This window comes from Drosophila rhopaloa, unplaced genomic scaffold (genome assembly GCF_018152115.1).
Source record: "Drosophila rhopaloa isolate 14029-0021.01 unplaced genomic scaffold, ASM1815211v1 contig_3, whole genome shotgun sequence".
In the NCBI taxonomy this organism is placed as follows: domain Eukaryota; kingdom Metazoa; phylum Arthropoda; class Insecta; order Diptera; family Drosophilidae; genus Drosophila; species Drosophila rhopaloa.
This window is the reverse complement of record NW_025335123.1, coordinates 4,263,026-4,279,469: the sequence shown is the minus strand read 5'-3', so window position 1 is coordinate 4,279,469 and position 16,444 is coordinate 4,263,026. Positions and strand designations below refer to the sequence as shown.

General features: G+C 42.6%; 1 protein-coding gene, 2 long non-coding RNA genes and 2 pseudogenes across 5 annotated transcripts; all 5 read right to left on the bottom strand.

Moving 5' to 3' along the window:
• Positions 1–81: 81 nt before the first annotated feature.
• Positions 82–6,554, bottom strand: LOC123038015 (annotated as a pseudogene).
• On the bottom strand, positions 1,548–3,902 carry LOC123037968 (histone H1E-like). 3 transcript variants are annotated; one of them, XM_044461023.1, is made up of 2 exons: positions 3,852–3,902; positions 1,548–2,080 (listed from the first exon to the last, which is right to left on the bottom strand). In XM_044461023.1, exon 2 carries the CDS (start codon positions 2,052–2,054, stop codon positions 1,698–1,700), a length of 357 nt encoding a protein of 118 aa, XP_044316958.1. In that variant the 5' UTR covers positions 2,055–2,080; positions 3,852–3,902; the 3' UTR covers positions 1,548–1,697. The 3 variants fall into 3 exon arrangements, with proteins under 3 accessions (XP_044316958.1, XP_044316959.1, XP_044316960.1); XM_044461024.1 differs by lacking the exon at positions 3,852–3,902 and adding an exon at positions 3,675–3,725; XM_044461025.1 differs by lacking the exon at positions 3,852–3,902 and adding an exon at positions 2,435–2,466.
• A 378-nt stretch (positions 6,555–6,932) lies between the features above and the next one.
• Positions 6,933–8,482, bottom strand: LOC123037972. The gene is made up of 2 exons (XR_006417703.1): positions 8,432–8,482; positions 6,933–7,018 (listed from the first exon to the last, which is right to left on the bottom strand). It is a non-coding gene; the product is annotated as an uncharacterized LOC123037972 (long non-coding RNA).
• Positions 8,483–9,635: 1,153 nt separating this feature from the next.
• On the bottom strand, positions 9,636–11,487 carry LOC123038014 (annotated as a pseudogene).
• Positions 11,488–11,511: 24 nt separating this feature from the next.
• Positions 11,512–15,319, bottom strand: LOC123037971. Its single transcript, XR_006417702.1, has 2 exons — positions 15,269–15,319; positions 11,512–11,597 (listed from the first exon to the last, which is right to left on the bottom strand). It is a non-coding gene; the product is annotated as an uncharacterized LOC123037971 (long non-coding RNA).
• Positions 15,320–16,444: the final 1,125 nt, after the last annotated feature.

Genomic DNA, 16,444 nt, shown 5'->3' with positions numbered 1-16,444 from the left:
ATCACACAATTCCAATTCCAATTCGGTAGTATGACCCGCTATATCCCCCTTCCCATATTTATTTAGGCTATATCCACGTAGTTGTAGTTTGCAAAAGAGGCAACCGTACTCTAGCGACTCATTTACTTCCAGTGAATAAAAAACAAACTTGTTAACCACTATTACCCACAAACCTAACAGCATTGCATCCCTAATAGTCCTGAACCCGTCCGGTGCCCAGACGCTGCTTCCGGATCTCGTGTCTTCAGCCACGAGGGTACATCGCGAATGGGATGGGCGTTGGGGAAGCGCAACGACTGCTCCGGTCCTTCGAAGGGGTGTGTTTTGGCCAGCTTCCGTTCCAGGTACTCCTTGTTGACCTGCTTTTGGTCGCGGTGCTTGTCCATGTACAGATTGAAGGGCTGTTTCAGCGGGAAGAACTTCTGGTCGGCCAGATACGGCTTGGGGAAGTCGTACTCGTAGACTGGCTCCTTGCTCTCTGCGCGATAGATGCCAAATTATTACTGTGAGATCTGACGAGATCGCCACCGCTTAACTCACTTAAGACATCATGGTACAAATGGGTCAGCGACTCATCCCAGTTGGTCTGATAGAAGGCCAGGCCAGCCGGCGTCAGCTGCTCTTGGTGCTGGCGATAGAAGTCAAGGGTACTAAAGGTGCGCTTCTCCAGGTTGTTGTAGTCGGCATCGGCCAGCTGATAGGAGCCGAGATCCAGACGCGCCTCCTGCTTGTAGAGCACGAACACCATTCGCTGGTAGCCCACGCCGCGGGGCGGAAATGGCGGTAGATACTCGGCGAGCACCTGGCCATCGCCCACCTTGCCGTTGGGTATGTTGGCACTGCAAAAGACGGTTCAGGAATGGCGTCCTCTTCAGAAAAAAACTGAACTTACATGAACCAATGCAGGCATTCCGCCGTCGCGTTTGTGTAGTGCGCATCGGGATTGGTGGCCAGCAGGGTCCAGTAAGTGTCCTGGCCGGCGGCTTGCCCGGTGATGGGGTCCAGCAGGCCATCGAAGCTGATCTGCGGCGCCTTGGCCGCCTCCGCCGGCTTGATCACGTTGCCATTGTAGACGGGGGCCAGACTGTCACCGTCCACCTCGTAGCTTATGCTGAGCGGCACCCGGGGCACAAAGTAAGCGCTGCCGAAGAGGTGCTCGAATATGCCGTAGTGATCTGCAAGCAGACGCAGATCGTGCTGGCCCGTGGTCTTTACGTAGGTCCGCTGCACCTTGTCCAGGTCAATGATCACTGCGGGCAGGAGATAGGGGAACAAAATAAGCGATTGTGGGTACACCTTCCCATGATCCCTGGCTCCACTCACACTTGTTGGTGCGCGCCAGCTGCTCCAGTTCCTTGCTGGACCGCTGCGCCTTCAGGTGCTCCAGTCGCGCCTTTAGTTGCGCCGATCGCGACTCCTTCAGCTGCGGGAAGCCAATGTTGATGCGGGCCGCCACCTCTGGATCAGTGGCGGTCTCCTCTGCGCCAAGGATCGCACCGGCATGGCGGTGACCCTGGAGCAGTGTCGAGTGGTGGTCCGCGAGTTCCAGTTGCCCTACGCGCTTGGTACGATGAGAAGGTGAGTTTTGAAAAGGGAATAGGGATGAGTAGATCCAAGTCGGGTTTTAACTGTCTGAATTTTGTTAACCCTCTACGCTACAAAACAGGATATGTTGATTAGGATCCTATAGGAATAGGTCACTTCTTCTTGGGCTTTGCACAAGCCGCCTTCTTGGGCTTTGCAGCCGCCTTCTTTGGCTTTGCACAAGCCGCCTTCTTGGGCTTTGCAGCCGCCTTCTTTGGCTTCGCACAAGCCGCCTTCTTTGGCTTCGCACAGGTCGTCGCCTTGGCCCTCGCAGGACTTTTTAGCTTCACAAACCTTTTTCTTTTTTCCACAGACATTGGCTTGTGCTTTGCGGATGCTCGCTGTGTCTTTACGCGCGGTGTGGCCTTACGCTTCCTGCCTCCCATGTCACATCCTCTATCGGTTTGCGGAGCGTCACTCTCATATTCCTCGCTCGATGTGGGGTAAAAATATGTATCGGACCTACCCATGTTTACTAAGAAATTTGTTCTACTATCTGAAAGGAAAAATACGTTGATTTAAACTGAAAAATACCACTGGATAAGTTTTCTTCGTGAGAACTTGCGACAAAATGTGGACGTGTACTGAGTTATGGGAAGCAAGTTAAATAGTAAATATCTGATCGGGCTCACAAGGGTTGCTATGGTTTAAAAGTTGTATGGGACTGTCACAAAACAATTTCTTAAATGAAATTTGTAAATTGTTTAAACAATTTGAGGTGTTTATTCGTCGAAATACGGACGTGTACTGAGTTATTGGAAGCAAGTTGAATAGAAAATACCTGATCGGGCTCACGAGGGTTGCTATGTTTTAAAAATTGTATGGGACTGTCAAAAAAACAATGTCTTACCGAGTATACAATTAAATGAAATTTATGAATTGTTTAAAAAAAATTCAGGTGTTTATTCGTCGAAATACGGACGTGTACTGAGTTATTGGAAGCAAGTTGAATAGAAAATACCTGATCGCGCTCACAAGGGTTGCTATGTTTTAAAAATTGTATGGGACTGTCACAAAACAATGTCTTACCGATTATAAAATTAAATGAAATTTATGAATTCTTTGAAAAATTGAGGTGTTTATTCGTCGAAATACGGACGTGTACTGAGTTATTGGAAGCAAGTTAAATAGAAAATAGCTGATCGGGCTCGCAAGGGTTGCTATGTTTTAAAAATTGTATGGGACTGTCACAAAACAATGTCTTACCGATTATAAAATTAAATGAAATTTATAAATTCTTTGAAAAATTTGAGGTGTTTATTCGTCGAAATACGGACGTGTACTGAGTTATTGGAAGCAAGTTAAATAGTAAATACCTGATCGGGCTCACAAGGGTTGCTATGTTTAAAAAATTTTATGGGACTGTCACAAAACAATGTCTTACCGATTATAAAATTAAATGAAATTTATGAATTGTTAAAAAAATTGAGGTGTTTATTCGTCGAAATACGGACGTGTACTGAGTTATTGGAAGCAAGTTAAATAGTAAATACCTGATCGGGCTCACAAGGGTTGCTATGTTTAAAAAATTTTATGGGACTGTCACAAAACAATGTCTTACCGATTATAAAATTAAATGAAATTTATGAATTCTTTGAAAAATTGAGGTGTTTATTCGTCGAAATACGGACGTGTACTGAGTTATTGGAAGCAAGTTAAATAGTAAATACCTGATCGGGCTCACAAGGGTTGCTATGTTTAAAAAATTTTATGGGACTGTCACAAAACAATGTCTTACCGATTATAAAATTAAATGAAATTTATGAATTGTTAAAAAAATTGAGGTGTTTATTCGTCGAAATACGGACGTGTACTGAGCTTGGAAAGCAAGTTAAATAGTAAATACCTGATCGGGCTCACAAGGGTTGCTATGTTTAAAAAATTTTATGGGACTGTCACAAAACAATGTCTTACCGATTATAAAATTAAATGAAATTTATGAATTGTTAAAAAAATTGAGGTGTTTATTCGTCGAAATACGGACGTGTACTGAGCTTGGAAAGCAAGTTAAATAGTAAATACCTGATCGGGCTCACAAGGGTTGCTATGTTTAAAAAATTTTATGGGACTGTCACAAAACAATGTCTTACCGATTATAAAATTAAATGAAATTTATGAATTCTTTGAAAAATTGAGGTGTTTATTCGTCGAAATACGGACGTGTACTGAGTTATTGGAAGCAAGTTAAATAGTAAATACCTGATCGGGCTCACAAGGGTTGCTATGTTTAAACAATTTTATGGGACTGTCACAAAACAATGTCTTACCGATTATAAAATTAAATGAAATTTATGAATTGTTAAAAAAATTGAGGTGTTTATTCGTCGAAATACGGACGTGTACTGAGCTTGGAAAGCAAGTTAAATAGTAAATACCTGATCGGGCTCACAAGGGTTGCTATGTTAAAAAAATTGTAAGCAACAGTCTCAAAACAAGGATTGCTTTGATTTAAACAATTTTATAAGACTTGAACCTCTCTCAGAGGCAGGTCATGTGAAATGAGTTTGAAGCGTGGGCGTTGAGTTAGTTTCAGCATGCCACTTTTCCGCTGATCACATGTCGCCTTACTCTGGACGGGGTTTCCATCGATCACTCTGCCACGGTTAAGTACTTTGGGCTTACCCTAGACAGGCGACTTACCTGGAAGAAGCATTTAGCATATTGGAGCTGCTGTGCTCCCACTCGGCAAAAAGCTTGGAAGATGAGATGGCTGATTCGGTCGGGCAGTGGACTATCGCTGACGGCGAAATCAAAACTTTTTAAGGCTATTTTGACGCCTACCCTTTCTTGGGGAATCCAATTTTGGGGCACTGCCTGTAACACCTCCATAAAACTATAAGAATAGTGCCCAGCCAAAATTTTATGACATGATGAACGCCCCTTACTATATACGAAACTCCACTAAAATTTAATTGAAAAATATATTTATTGTTAAATAATTCAATTCTGCTCTTCCATTTTATTTCAGTGAGGGAACGCGCATGGATAACGTACTCAAGAACATTGGGAAGCGGAAGTATGCCTTCAATCGAACTCAGGTCTCTTTTCTGCCGGCCATGTACAGGCCACCAGTTGGTAGCTACGGCAAGGCGCAGACTTAAGGGCTCCACTCGGGATCCCCATCCGAATCCAAATGTCCAAATGTAGAGCGGTCCGGTCGATCCAATGGCGGTCAAGTACTTAATGGACATGGGACAACTTAACACAGAGATATGTATATCAGCGAAGCGAAGCAAAACAAAACGTATAAAACTGTGCCAAAAATACATACAAAACAATTTAACCAATTTTGCGCGAGGCAAGCAAAACATAGAAACAAGTGAGAGGAAATAATAGGTAACTAATTAAATTAGCACATTGAAGGAGTCACTTCCGGACAATTGTTAACGCATCACACAATTCCAATTCCAATTCGGTAGTATGACCCGCTATATCCCCCTTCCCATATTTATTTAGGCTATATCCACGTAGTTGTAGTTTGCAAAAGAGGCAACCGTACTCTAGCGACTCATTTACTTCCAGTGAATAAAAAACAAACTTGTTAACCACTATTACCCACAAACCTAACAGCATTGCATCCCTAATAGTCCTGAACCCGTCCGGTGCCCAGACGCTGCTTCCGGATCTCGTGTCTTCAGCCACGAGGGTACATCGCGAATGGGATGGGCGTTGGGGAAGCGCAACGACTGCTCCGGTCCTTCGAAGGGGTGTGTTTTGGCCAGCTTCCGTTCCAGGTACTCCTTGTTGACCTGCTTTTGGTCGCGGTGCTTGTCCATGTACAGATTGAAGGGCTGTTTCAGCGGGAAGAACTTCTGGTCGGCCAGATACGGCTTGGGGAAGTCGTACTCGTAGACTGGCTCCTTGCTCTCTGCGCGATAGATGCCAAATTATTACTGTGAGATCTGACGAGATCGCCACCGCTTAACTCACTTAAGACATCATGGTACAAATGGGTCAGCGACTCATCCCAGTTGGTCTGATAGAAGGCCAGGCCAGCCGGCGTCAGCTGCTCTTGGTGCTGGCGATAGAAGTCAAGGGTACTAAAGGTGCGCTTCTCCAGGTTGTTGTAGTCGGCATCGGCCAGCTGATAGGAGCCGAGATCCAGACGCGCCTCCTGCTTGTAGAGCACGAACACCATTCGCTGGTAGCCCACGCCGCGGGGCGGAAATGGCGGTAGATACTCGGCGAGCACCTGGCCATCGCCCACCTTGCCGTTGGGTATGTTGGCACTGCAAAAGACGGTTCAGGAATGGCGTCCTCTTCAGAAAAAAACTGAACTTACATGAACCAATGCAGGCATTCCGCCGTCGCGTTTGTGTAGTGCGCATCGGGATTGGTGGCCAGCAGGGTCCAGTAAGTGTCCTGGCCGGCGGCTTGCCCGGTGATGGGGTCCAGCAGGCCATCGAAGCTGATCTGCGGCGCCTTGGCCGCCTCCGCCGGCTTGATCACGTTGCCATTGTAGACGGGGGCCAGACTGTCACCGTCCACCTCGTAGCTTATGCTGAGCGGCACCCGGGGCACAAAGTAAGCGCTGCCGAAGAGGTGCTCGAATATGCCGTAGTGATCTGCAAGCAGACGCAGATCGTGCTGGCCCGTGGTCTTTACGTAGGTCCGCTGCACCTTGTCCAGGTCAATGATCACTGCGGGCAGGAGATAGGGGAACAAAATAAGCGATTGTGGGTACACCTTCCCATGATCCCTGGCTCCACTCACACTTGTTGGTGCGCGCCAGCTGCTCCAGTTCCTTGCTGGACCGCTGCGCCTTCAGGTGCTCCAGTCGCGCCTTTAGTTGCGCCGATCGCGACTCCTTCAGCTGCGGGAAGCCAATGTTGATGCGGGCCGCCACCTCTGGATCAGTGGCGGTGACCCTGGAGCAGTGTCGAGTGGTGGTCCGCGAGTTCCAGTTGCCCTACGCGCTTGGTACGATGAGAAGGTGAGTTTTGAAAAGGGAATAGGGATGAGTAGATCCAAGTCGGGTTTTAACTGTCTGAATTTTGTTAACCCTCTACGCTACAAAACAGGATATGTTGATTAGGATCCTATAGGAATAGGTCACTTATTCTTGGGCTTTGCACAAGCCGCCTTCTTGGGCTTTGCAGCCGCCTTCTTTGGCTTTGCACAAGCCGCCTTCTTGGGCTTTGCAGCCGCCTTCTTTGGCTTCGCACAAGCCGCCTTCTTTGGCTTCGCACAGGTCGTCGCCTTGGCCCTCGCAGGACTTTTTAGCTTCACAAACCTTTTTCTTTTTCCACAGACATTGGCTTGTGCTTTGCGGATGCTCGCTGTGTCTTTACGCGCGGTGTGGCCTTACGCTTCCTGCCTCCCATGTCACATCCTCTATCGGTTTGCGGAGCGTCACTCTCATATTCCTCGCTCGATGTGGGGTAAAAATATGTATCGGACCTACCCATGTTTACTAAGAAATTTGTTCTACTATCTGAAAGGAAAAATACGTTGATTTAAACTGAAAAATACCACTGGATAAGTTTTCTTCGTGAGAACTTGCGACAAAATGTGGACGTGTACTGAGTTATGGGAAGCAAGTTAAATAGTAAATATCTGATCGGGCTCACAAGGGTTGCTATGGTTTAAAAGTTGTATGGGACTGTCACAAAACAATTTCTTAAATGAAATTTGTAAATTGTTTAAACAATTTGAGGTGTTTATTCGTCGAAATACGGACGTGTACTGAGTTATTGGAAGCAAGTTGAATAGAAAATACCTGATCGGGCTCACGAGGGTTGCTATGTTTTAAAAATTGTATGGGACTGTCACAAAACAATGTCTTACCGATTATAAAATTAAATGAAATTTATGAATTCTTTGAAAAATTTGAGGTGTTTATTCGTCGAAATACGGACGTGTACTGAGTTATTGGAAGCAAGTTAAATAGTAAATACCTGATCGGGCTCACAAGGGTTGCTATGTTTAAAAAATTTTATGGGACTGTCACAAAACAATGTCTTACCGATTATAAAATTAAATGAAATTTATGAATTCTTTGAAAAATTGAGGTGTTTATTCGTCGAAATACGGACGTGTACTGAGTTATTGGAAGCAAGTTAAATAGTAAATACCTGATCGGGCTCACAAGGGTTGCTATGTTTAAAAAATTTTATGGGACTGTCACAAAACAATGTCTTACCGATTATAAAATTAAATGAAATTTATGAATTGTTAAAAAAATTGAGGTGTTTATTCGTCGAAATACGGACGTGTACTGAGCTTGGAAAGCAAGTTAAATAGTAAATACCTGATCGGGCTCACAAGGGTTGCTATGTTTAAAAAATTTTATGGGACTGTCACAAAACAATGTCTTACCGATTATAAAATTAAATGAAATTTATGAATTGTTAAAAAAATTGAGGTGTTTATTCGTCGAAATACGGACGTGTACTGAGCTTGGAAAGCAAGTTAAATAGTAAATACCTGATCGGGCTCACAAGGGTTGCTATGTTTAAAAAATTTTATGGGACTGTCACAAAACAATGTCTTACCGATTATAAAATTAAATGAAATTTATGAATTCTTTGAAAAATTGAGGTGTTTATTCGTCGAAATACGGACGTGTACTGAGTTATTGGAAGCAAGTTAAATAGTAAATACCTGATCGGGCTCACAAGGGTTGCTATGTTTAAAAAATTTTATGGGACTGTCACAAAACAATGTCTTACCGATTATAAAATTAAATGAAATTTATGAATTGTTAAAAAAATTGAGGTGTTTATTCGTCGAAATACGGACGTGTACTGAGCTTGGAAAGCAAGTTAAATAGTAAATACCTGATCGGGCTCACAAGGGTTGCTATGTTTAAACAATTTTATGGGACTGTCACAAAACAATGTCTTACCGATTATAAAATTAAATGAAATTTATGAATTGTTAAAAAAATTGAGGTGTTTATTCGTCGAAATACGGACGTGTACTGAGCTTGGAAAGCAAGTTAAATAGTAAATACCTGATCGGGCTCACAAGGGTTGCTATGTTAAAAAAATTGTAAGCAACAGTCTCAAAACAAGGATTGCTTTGATTTAAACAATTTTATAAGACTTGAACCTCTCTCAGAGGCAGGTCATGTGAAATGAGTTTGAAGCGTGGGCGTTGAGTTAGTTTCAGCATGCCACTTTTCCGCTGATCACATGTCGCCTTACTCTGGACGGGGTTTCCATCGATCACTCTGCCACGGTTAAGTACTTTGGGCTTACCCTAGACAGGCGACTTACCTGGAAGAAGCATTTAGCATATTGGAGCTGCTGTGCTCCCACTCGGCAAAAAGCTTGGAAGATGAGATGGCTGATTCGGTCGGGCAGTGGACTATCGCTGACGGCGAAATCAAAACTTTTTAAGGCTATTTTGACGCCTACCCTTTCTTGGGGAATCCAATTTTGGGGCACTGCCTGTAACACCTCCATAAAACTATAAGAATAGTGCCCAGCCAAAATTTTATGACATGATGAACGCCCCTTACTATATACGAAACTCCACTAAAATTTAATTGAAAAATATATTTATTGTTAAATAATTCAATTCTGCTCTTCCATTTTATTTCAGTGAGGGAACGCGCATGGATAACGTACTCAAGAACATTGGGAAGCGGAAGTATGCCTTCAATCGAACTCAGGTCTCTTTTCTGCCGGCCATGTACAGGCCACCAGTTGGTAGCTACGGCAAGGCGCAGACTTAAGGGCTCCACTCGGGATCCCCATCCGAATCCAAATGTCCAAATGTAGAGCGGTCCGGTCGATCCAATGGCGGTCAAGTACTTAATGGACATGGGACAACTTAACACAGAGATATGTATATCAGCGAAGCGAAGCAAAACAAAACGTATAAAACTGTGCCAAAAATACATACAAAACAATTTAACCAATTTTGCGCGAGGCAAGCAAAACATAGAAACAAGTGAGAGGAAATAATAGGTAACTAATTAAATTAGCACATTGAAGGAGTCACTTCCGGACAATTGTTAACGCATCACACAATTCCAATTCCAATTCGGTAGTATGACCCGCTATATCCCCCTTCCCATATTTATTTAGGCTATATCCACGTAGTTGTAGTTTGCAAAAGAGGCAACCGTACTCTAGCGACTCATTTACTTCCAGTGAATAAAAAACAAACTTGTTAACCACTATTACCCACAAACCTAACAGCATTGCATCCCTAATAGTCCTGAACCCGTCCGGTGCCCAGACGCTGCTTCCGGATCTCGTGTCTTCAGCCACGAGGGTACATCGCGAATGGGATGGGCGTTGGGGAAGCGCAACGACTGCTCCGGTCCTTCGAAGGGGTGTGTTTTGGCCAGCTTCCGTTCCAGGTACTCCTTGTTGACCTGCTTTTGGTCGCGGTGCTTGTCCATGTACAGATTGAAGGGCTGTTTCAGCGGGAAGAACTTCTGGTCGGCCAGATACGGCTTGGGGAAGTCGTACTCGTAGACTGGCTCCTTGCTCTCTGCGCGATAGATGCCAAATTATTACTGTGAGATCTGACGAGATCGCCACCGCTTAACTCACTTAAGACATCATGGTACAAATGGGTCAGCGACTCATCCCAGTTGGTCTGATAGAAGGCCAGGCCAGCCGGCGTCAGCTGCTCTTGGTGCTGGCGATAGAAGTCAAGGGTACTAAAGGTGCGCTTCTCCAGGTTGTTGTAGTCGGCATCGGCCAGCTGATAGGAGCCGAGATCCAGACGCGCCTCCTGCTTGTAGAGCACGAACACCATTCGCTGGTAGCCCACGCCGCGGGGCGGAAATGGCGGTAGATACTCGGCGAGCACCTGGCCATCGCCCACCTTGCCGTTGGGTATGTTGGCACTGCAAAAGACGGTTCAGGAATGGCGTCCTCTTCAGAAAAAACTGAACTTACATGAACCAATGCAGGCATTCCGCCGTCGCGTTTGTGTAGTGCGCATCGGGATTGGTGGCCAGCAGGGTCCAGTAAGTGTCCTGGCCGGCGGGTTGCCCGGTGATGGGGTCCAGCAGGCCATCGAAGCTGATCTGCGGCGCCTTGGCCGCCTCCGCCGGCTTGATCACGTTGCCATTGTAGACGGGGGCCAGACTGTCACCGTCCACCTCGTAGCTTATGCTGAGCGGCACCCGGGGCACAAAGTAAGCGCTGCCGAAGAGGTGCTCGAATATGCCGTAGTGATCTGCAAGCAGACGCAGATCGTGCTGGCCCGTGGTCTTTACGTAGGTCCGCTGCACCTTGTCCAGGTCAATGATCACTGCGGGCAGGAGATAGGGGAACAAAATAAGCGATTGTGGGTACACCTTCCCATGATCCCTGGCTCCACTCACACTTGTTGGTGCGCGCCAGCTGCTCCAGTTCCTTGCTGGACCGCTGCGCCTTCAGGTGCTCCAGTCGCGCCTTTAGTTGCGCCGATCGCGACTCCTTCAGCTGCGGGAAGCCAATGTTGATGCGGGCCGCCACCTCTGGATCAGTGGCGGTGACCCTGGAGCAGTGTCGAGTGGTGGTCCGCGAGTTCCAGTTGCCCTACGCGCTTGGTACGATGAGAAGGTGAGTTTTGAAAAGGGAATAGGGATGAGTAGATCCAAGTCGGGTTTTAACTGTCTGAATTTTGTTAACCCTCTACGCTACAAAACAGGATATGTTGATTAGGATCCTATAGGAATAGGTCACTTCTTCTTGGGCTTTGCACAAGCCGCCTTCTTGGGCTTTGCAGCCGCCTTCTTTGGCTTTGCACAAGCCGCCTTCTTGGGCTTTGCAGCCGCCTTCTTTGGCTTCGCACAAGCCGCCTTCTTTGGCTTCGCACAGGTCGTCGCCTTGGCCCTCGCAGGACTTTTTAGCTTCACAAACCTTTTTCTTTTTCCACAGACATTGGCTTGTGCTTTGCGGATGCTCGCTGTGTCTTTACGCGCGGTGTGGCCTTACGCTTCCTGCCTCCCATGTCACATCCTCTATCGGTTTGCGGAGCGTCACTCTCATATTCCTCGCTCGATGTGGGGTAAAAATATGTATCGGACCTACCCATGTTTACTAAGAAATTTGTTCTACTATCTGAAAGGAAAAATACGTTGATTTAAACTGAAAAATACCACTGGATAAGTTTTCTTCGTGAGAACTTGCGACAAAATGTGGACGTGTACTGAGTTATGGGAAGCAAGTTAAATAGTAAATATCTGATCGGGCTCACAAGGGTTGCTATGGTTTAAAAGTTGTATGGGACTGTCACAAAACAATTTCTTAAATGAAATTTGTAAATTGTTTAAACAATTTGAGGTGTTTATTCGTCGAAATACGGACGTGTACTGAGTTATTGGAAGCAAGTTGAATAGAAAATACCTGATCGGGCTCACGAGGGTTGCTATGTTTTAAAAATTGTATGGGACTGTCACAAAACAATGTCTTACCGATTATACAATTAAATGAAATTTATGAATTGTTTAAAAAAATTGAGGTGTTTATTCGTCGAAATACGGACGTGTACTGAGTTATTGGAAGCAAGTTAAATAGAAAATAGCTGATCGGGCTCACGAGGGTTGCTATGTTTTAAAAATTTTATGGGACTGTCACAAAACAATGTCTTACCGATTATAAAATTAAATGAAATTTATGAATTGTTTAAAAAAATTGAGGTGTTTATTCGTCGAAATACGGACGTGTACTGAGTTATTGGAAGCAAGTTAAATAGAAAATAGCTGATCGGGCTCACGAGGGTTGCTATGTTTTAAAAGTTGTATGGGACTGTCACAAAACAATTTCTTAAATGAAATTTGTAAATTGTTTAAACAATTTGAGGTGTTTATTCGTCGAAATACGGACGTGTACTGAGTTATTGGAAGCAAGTTGAATAGAAAATACCTGATCGGGCTCACGAGGGTTGCTATGTTTTAAAAATTGTATGGGACTGTCACAAAACAATGTCTTACCGATTATAAAATTAAATGAAATTTATGAATTCTTTGAAAAATTTGAGGTGTTTATTCGTCGAAATACGGACGTGTACTGAGTTATTGGAAGCAAGTTAAATAGAAAATAGCTGATCGGGCTCACGAGGGTTGCTATGTTTTAAAAATTTTATGGGACTGTCACAAAACAATGTCTTGCCGATTATAAAATTAAATGAAATTTATGAATTGTTTAAAAAAATTGAGGTGTTTATTCGTCGAAATACGGACGTGTACTGAGTTATTGGAAGCAAGTTAAATAGAAAATAGCTGATCGGGCTCACGAGGGTTGCTATGTTTTAAAAGTTGTATGGGACTGTCACAAAACAATTTCTTAAATGAAATTTGTAAATTGTTTAAACAATTTGAGGTGTTTATTCGTCGAAATACGGACGTGTACTGAGTTATTGGAAGCAAGTTAAATAGTAAATATCTGATCGGGCTCACAAGGGTTGCTATGGTTTAAAAGTTGTATGGGACTGTCACAAAACAATTTCTTAAATGAAATTTGTAAATTGTTTAAACAATTTGAGGTGTTTATTCGTCGAAATACGGACGTGTACTGAGTTATTGGAAGCAAGTTGAATAGAAAATACCTGATCGGGCTCACGAGGGTTGCTATGTTTTAAAAATTGTATGGGACTGTCACAAAACAATGTCTTACCGATTATAAAATTAAATGAAATTTATAAATTCTTTGAAAAATTTGAGGTGTTTATTCGTCGAAATACGGACGTGTACTGAGCTTGGAAAGCAAGTTAAATAGTAAATACCTGATCGGGCTCACAAGGGTTGCTATGTTTTAAAAATTGTATGGGACTGGCACAAAACAATGTCTTACCGATTATAAAATTAAATGAAATTTATGAATTGTTAAAAAAATTGAGGTGTTTATTCGTCGAAATACGGACGTGTACTGAGTTATTGGAAGCAAGTTAAATAGTAAATACCTGATCGGGCTCACAAGGGTTGCTATGTTTTAAAAATTGTATGGGACTGTCACAAAACAATGTCTTACCGATTATAAAATTAAATGAAATTTATAAATTCTTTGAAAAATTTGAGGTGTTTATTCGTCGAAATACGGACGTGTACTGAGCTTGGAAAGCAAGTTAAATAGTAAATACCTGATCGGGCTCACAAGGGTTGCTATGTTTTAAAAATTGTATGGGACTGGCACAAAACAATGTCTTACCGATTATAAAATTAAATGAAATTTATGAATTGTTAAAAAATTGAGGTGTTTATTCGTCGAAATACGGACGTGTACTGAGTTATTGGAAGCAAGTTAAATAGTAAATACCTGATCGGGCTCACAAGGGTTGCTATGTTTAAAAAATTTTATGGGACTGTCACAAAACAATGTCTTACCGATTATAAAATTAAATGAAATTTATGAATTGTTAAAAAAATTGAGGTGTTTATTCGTCGAAATACGGACGTGTACTGAGCTTGGAAAGCAAGTTAAATAGTAAATACCTGATCGGGCTCACAAGGGTTGCTATGTTTAAAAAATTTTATGGGACTGTCACAAAACAATGTCTTACCGATTATAAAATTAAATGAAATTTATGAATTGTTAAAAAAATTGAGGTGTTTATTCGTCGAAATACGGACGTGTACTGAGCTTGGAAAGCAAGTTAAATAGTAAATACCTGATCGGGCTCACAAGGGTTGCTATGTTTTAAAAATTGTATGGGACTGGCACAAAACAATGTCTTACCGATTATAAAATTAAATGAAATTTATGAATTGTTAAAAAAATTGAGGTGTTTATTCGTCGAAATACGGACGTGTACTGAGTTATTGGAAGCAAGTTAAATAGTAAATACCTGATCGGGCTCACAAGGGTTGCTATGTTTAAAAAATTTTATGGGACTGTCACAAAACAATGTCTTACCGATTATAAAATTAAATGAAATTTATGAATTCTTTGAAAAATTGAGGTGTTTATTCGTCGAAATACGGACGTGTACTGAGTTATTGGAAGCAAGTTAAATAGTAAATACCTGATCGGGCTCACAAGGGTTGCTATGTTTAAAAAATTTTATGGGACTGTCACAAAACAATGTCTTACCGATTATAAAATTAAATGAAATTTATGAATTGTTAAAAAATTGAGGTGTTTATTCGTCGAAATACGGACGTGTACTGAGCTTGGAAAGCAAGTTAAATAGTAAATACCTGATCGGGCTCACAAGGGTTGCTATGTTTAAAAAATTTTATGGGACTGTCACAAAACAATGTCTTACCGATTATAAAATTAAATGAAATTTATGAATTGTTAAAAAAATTGAGGTGTTTATTCGTCGAAATACGGACGTGTACTGAGCTTGGAAAGCAAGTGAAATAGTAAATACCTGATCGGGCTCACAAGGGTTGCTATGTTTAAAAAATTTTATGGGACTGTCACAAAACAATGTCTTACCGATTATAAAATTAAATGAAATTTATGAATTCTTTGAAAAATTGAGGTGTTTATTCGTCGAAATACGGACGTGTACTGAGTTATTGGAAGCAAGTTAAATAGTAAATACCTGATCGGGCTCACAAGGGTTGCTATGTTTAAAAATTTAAATGGGACTGTCACAAAACAATGTCTTACCGATTATAAAATTAAATGAAATTTATGAATTGTTAAAAAAATTGAGGTGTTTATTCGTCGAAATACGGACGTGTACTGAGCTTGGAAAGCAAGTTAAATAGTAAATACCTGATCGGGCTCACAAGGGTTGCTATGTTTAAAAAATTTTATGGGACTGTCACAAAACAATGTCTTACCGATTATAAAATTAAATGAAATTTATGAATTGTTAAAAAAATTGAGGTGTTTATTCGTCGAAATACGGACGTGTACTGAGCTTGGAAAGCAAGTTAAATAGTAAATACCTGATCGGGCTCACAAGGGTTGCTATGTTAAAAAAATTGTAAGCAACAGTCTCAAAACAAGGATTGCTTTGATTTAAACAATTTTATAAGACTTGAACCTCTCTCAGAGGCAGGTCATGTGAAATGAGTTTGAAGCGTGGGCGTTGAGTTAGTTTCAGCATGCCACTTTTCCGCTGATCACATGTCGCCTTACTCTGGACGGGGTTTCCATCGATCACTCTGCCACGGTTAAGTACTTTGGGCTTACCCTAGACAGGCGACTTACCTGGAAGAAGCATTTAGCATATTGGAGCTGCTGTGCTCCCACTCGGCAAAAAGCTTGGAAGATGAGATGGCTGATTCGGTCGGGCAGTGGACTATCGCTGACGGCGAAATCAAAACTTTTTAAGGCTATTTTGACGCCTACCCTTTCTTGGGGAATCCAATTTTGGGGCACTGCCTGTAACACCTCCATAAAACTATAAGAATAGTGCCCAGCCAAAATTTTATGACATGATGAACGCCCCTTACTATATACGAAACTCCACTAAAATTTAATTGAAAAATATATTTATTGTTAAATAATTCAATTCTGCTCTTCCATTTTATTTCAGTGAGGGAACGCGCATGGATAACGTACTCAAGAACATTGGGAAGCGGAAGTATGCCTTCAATCGAACTCAGGTCTCTTTTCTGCCGGCCATGTACAGGCCACCAGTTGGTAGCTACGGCAAGGCGCAGACTTAAGGGCTCCACTCGGGATCCCCATCCGAATCCAAATGTCCAAATGTAGAGCGGTCCGGTCGATCCAATGGCGGTCAAGTACTTAATGGACATGGGACAACTTAACACAGAGATATGTATATCAGCGAAGCGAAGCAAAACAAAACGTATAAAACTGTGCCAAAAATACATACAAAACAATTTAACCAATTTTGCGCGAGGCAAGCAAAACATAGAAACAAGTGAGAGGAAATAATAGGTAACTAATTAAATTAGCACATTGAAGGAGTCACTTCCGGACAATTGTTAACGCATCACACAATTCCAATTCCAATTCGGTAGTATGACCCGCTATATCCCCCTTCC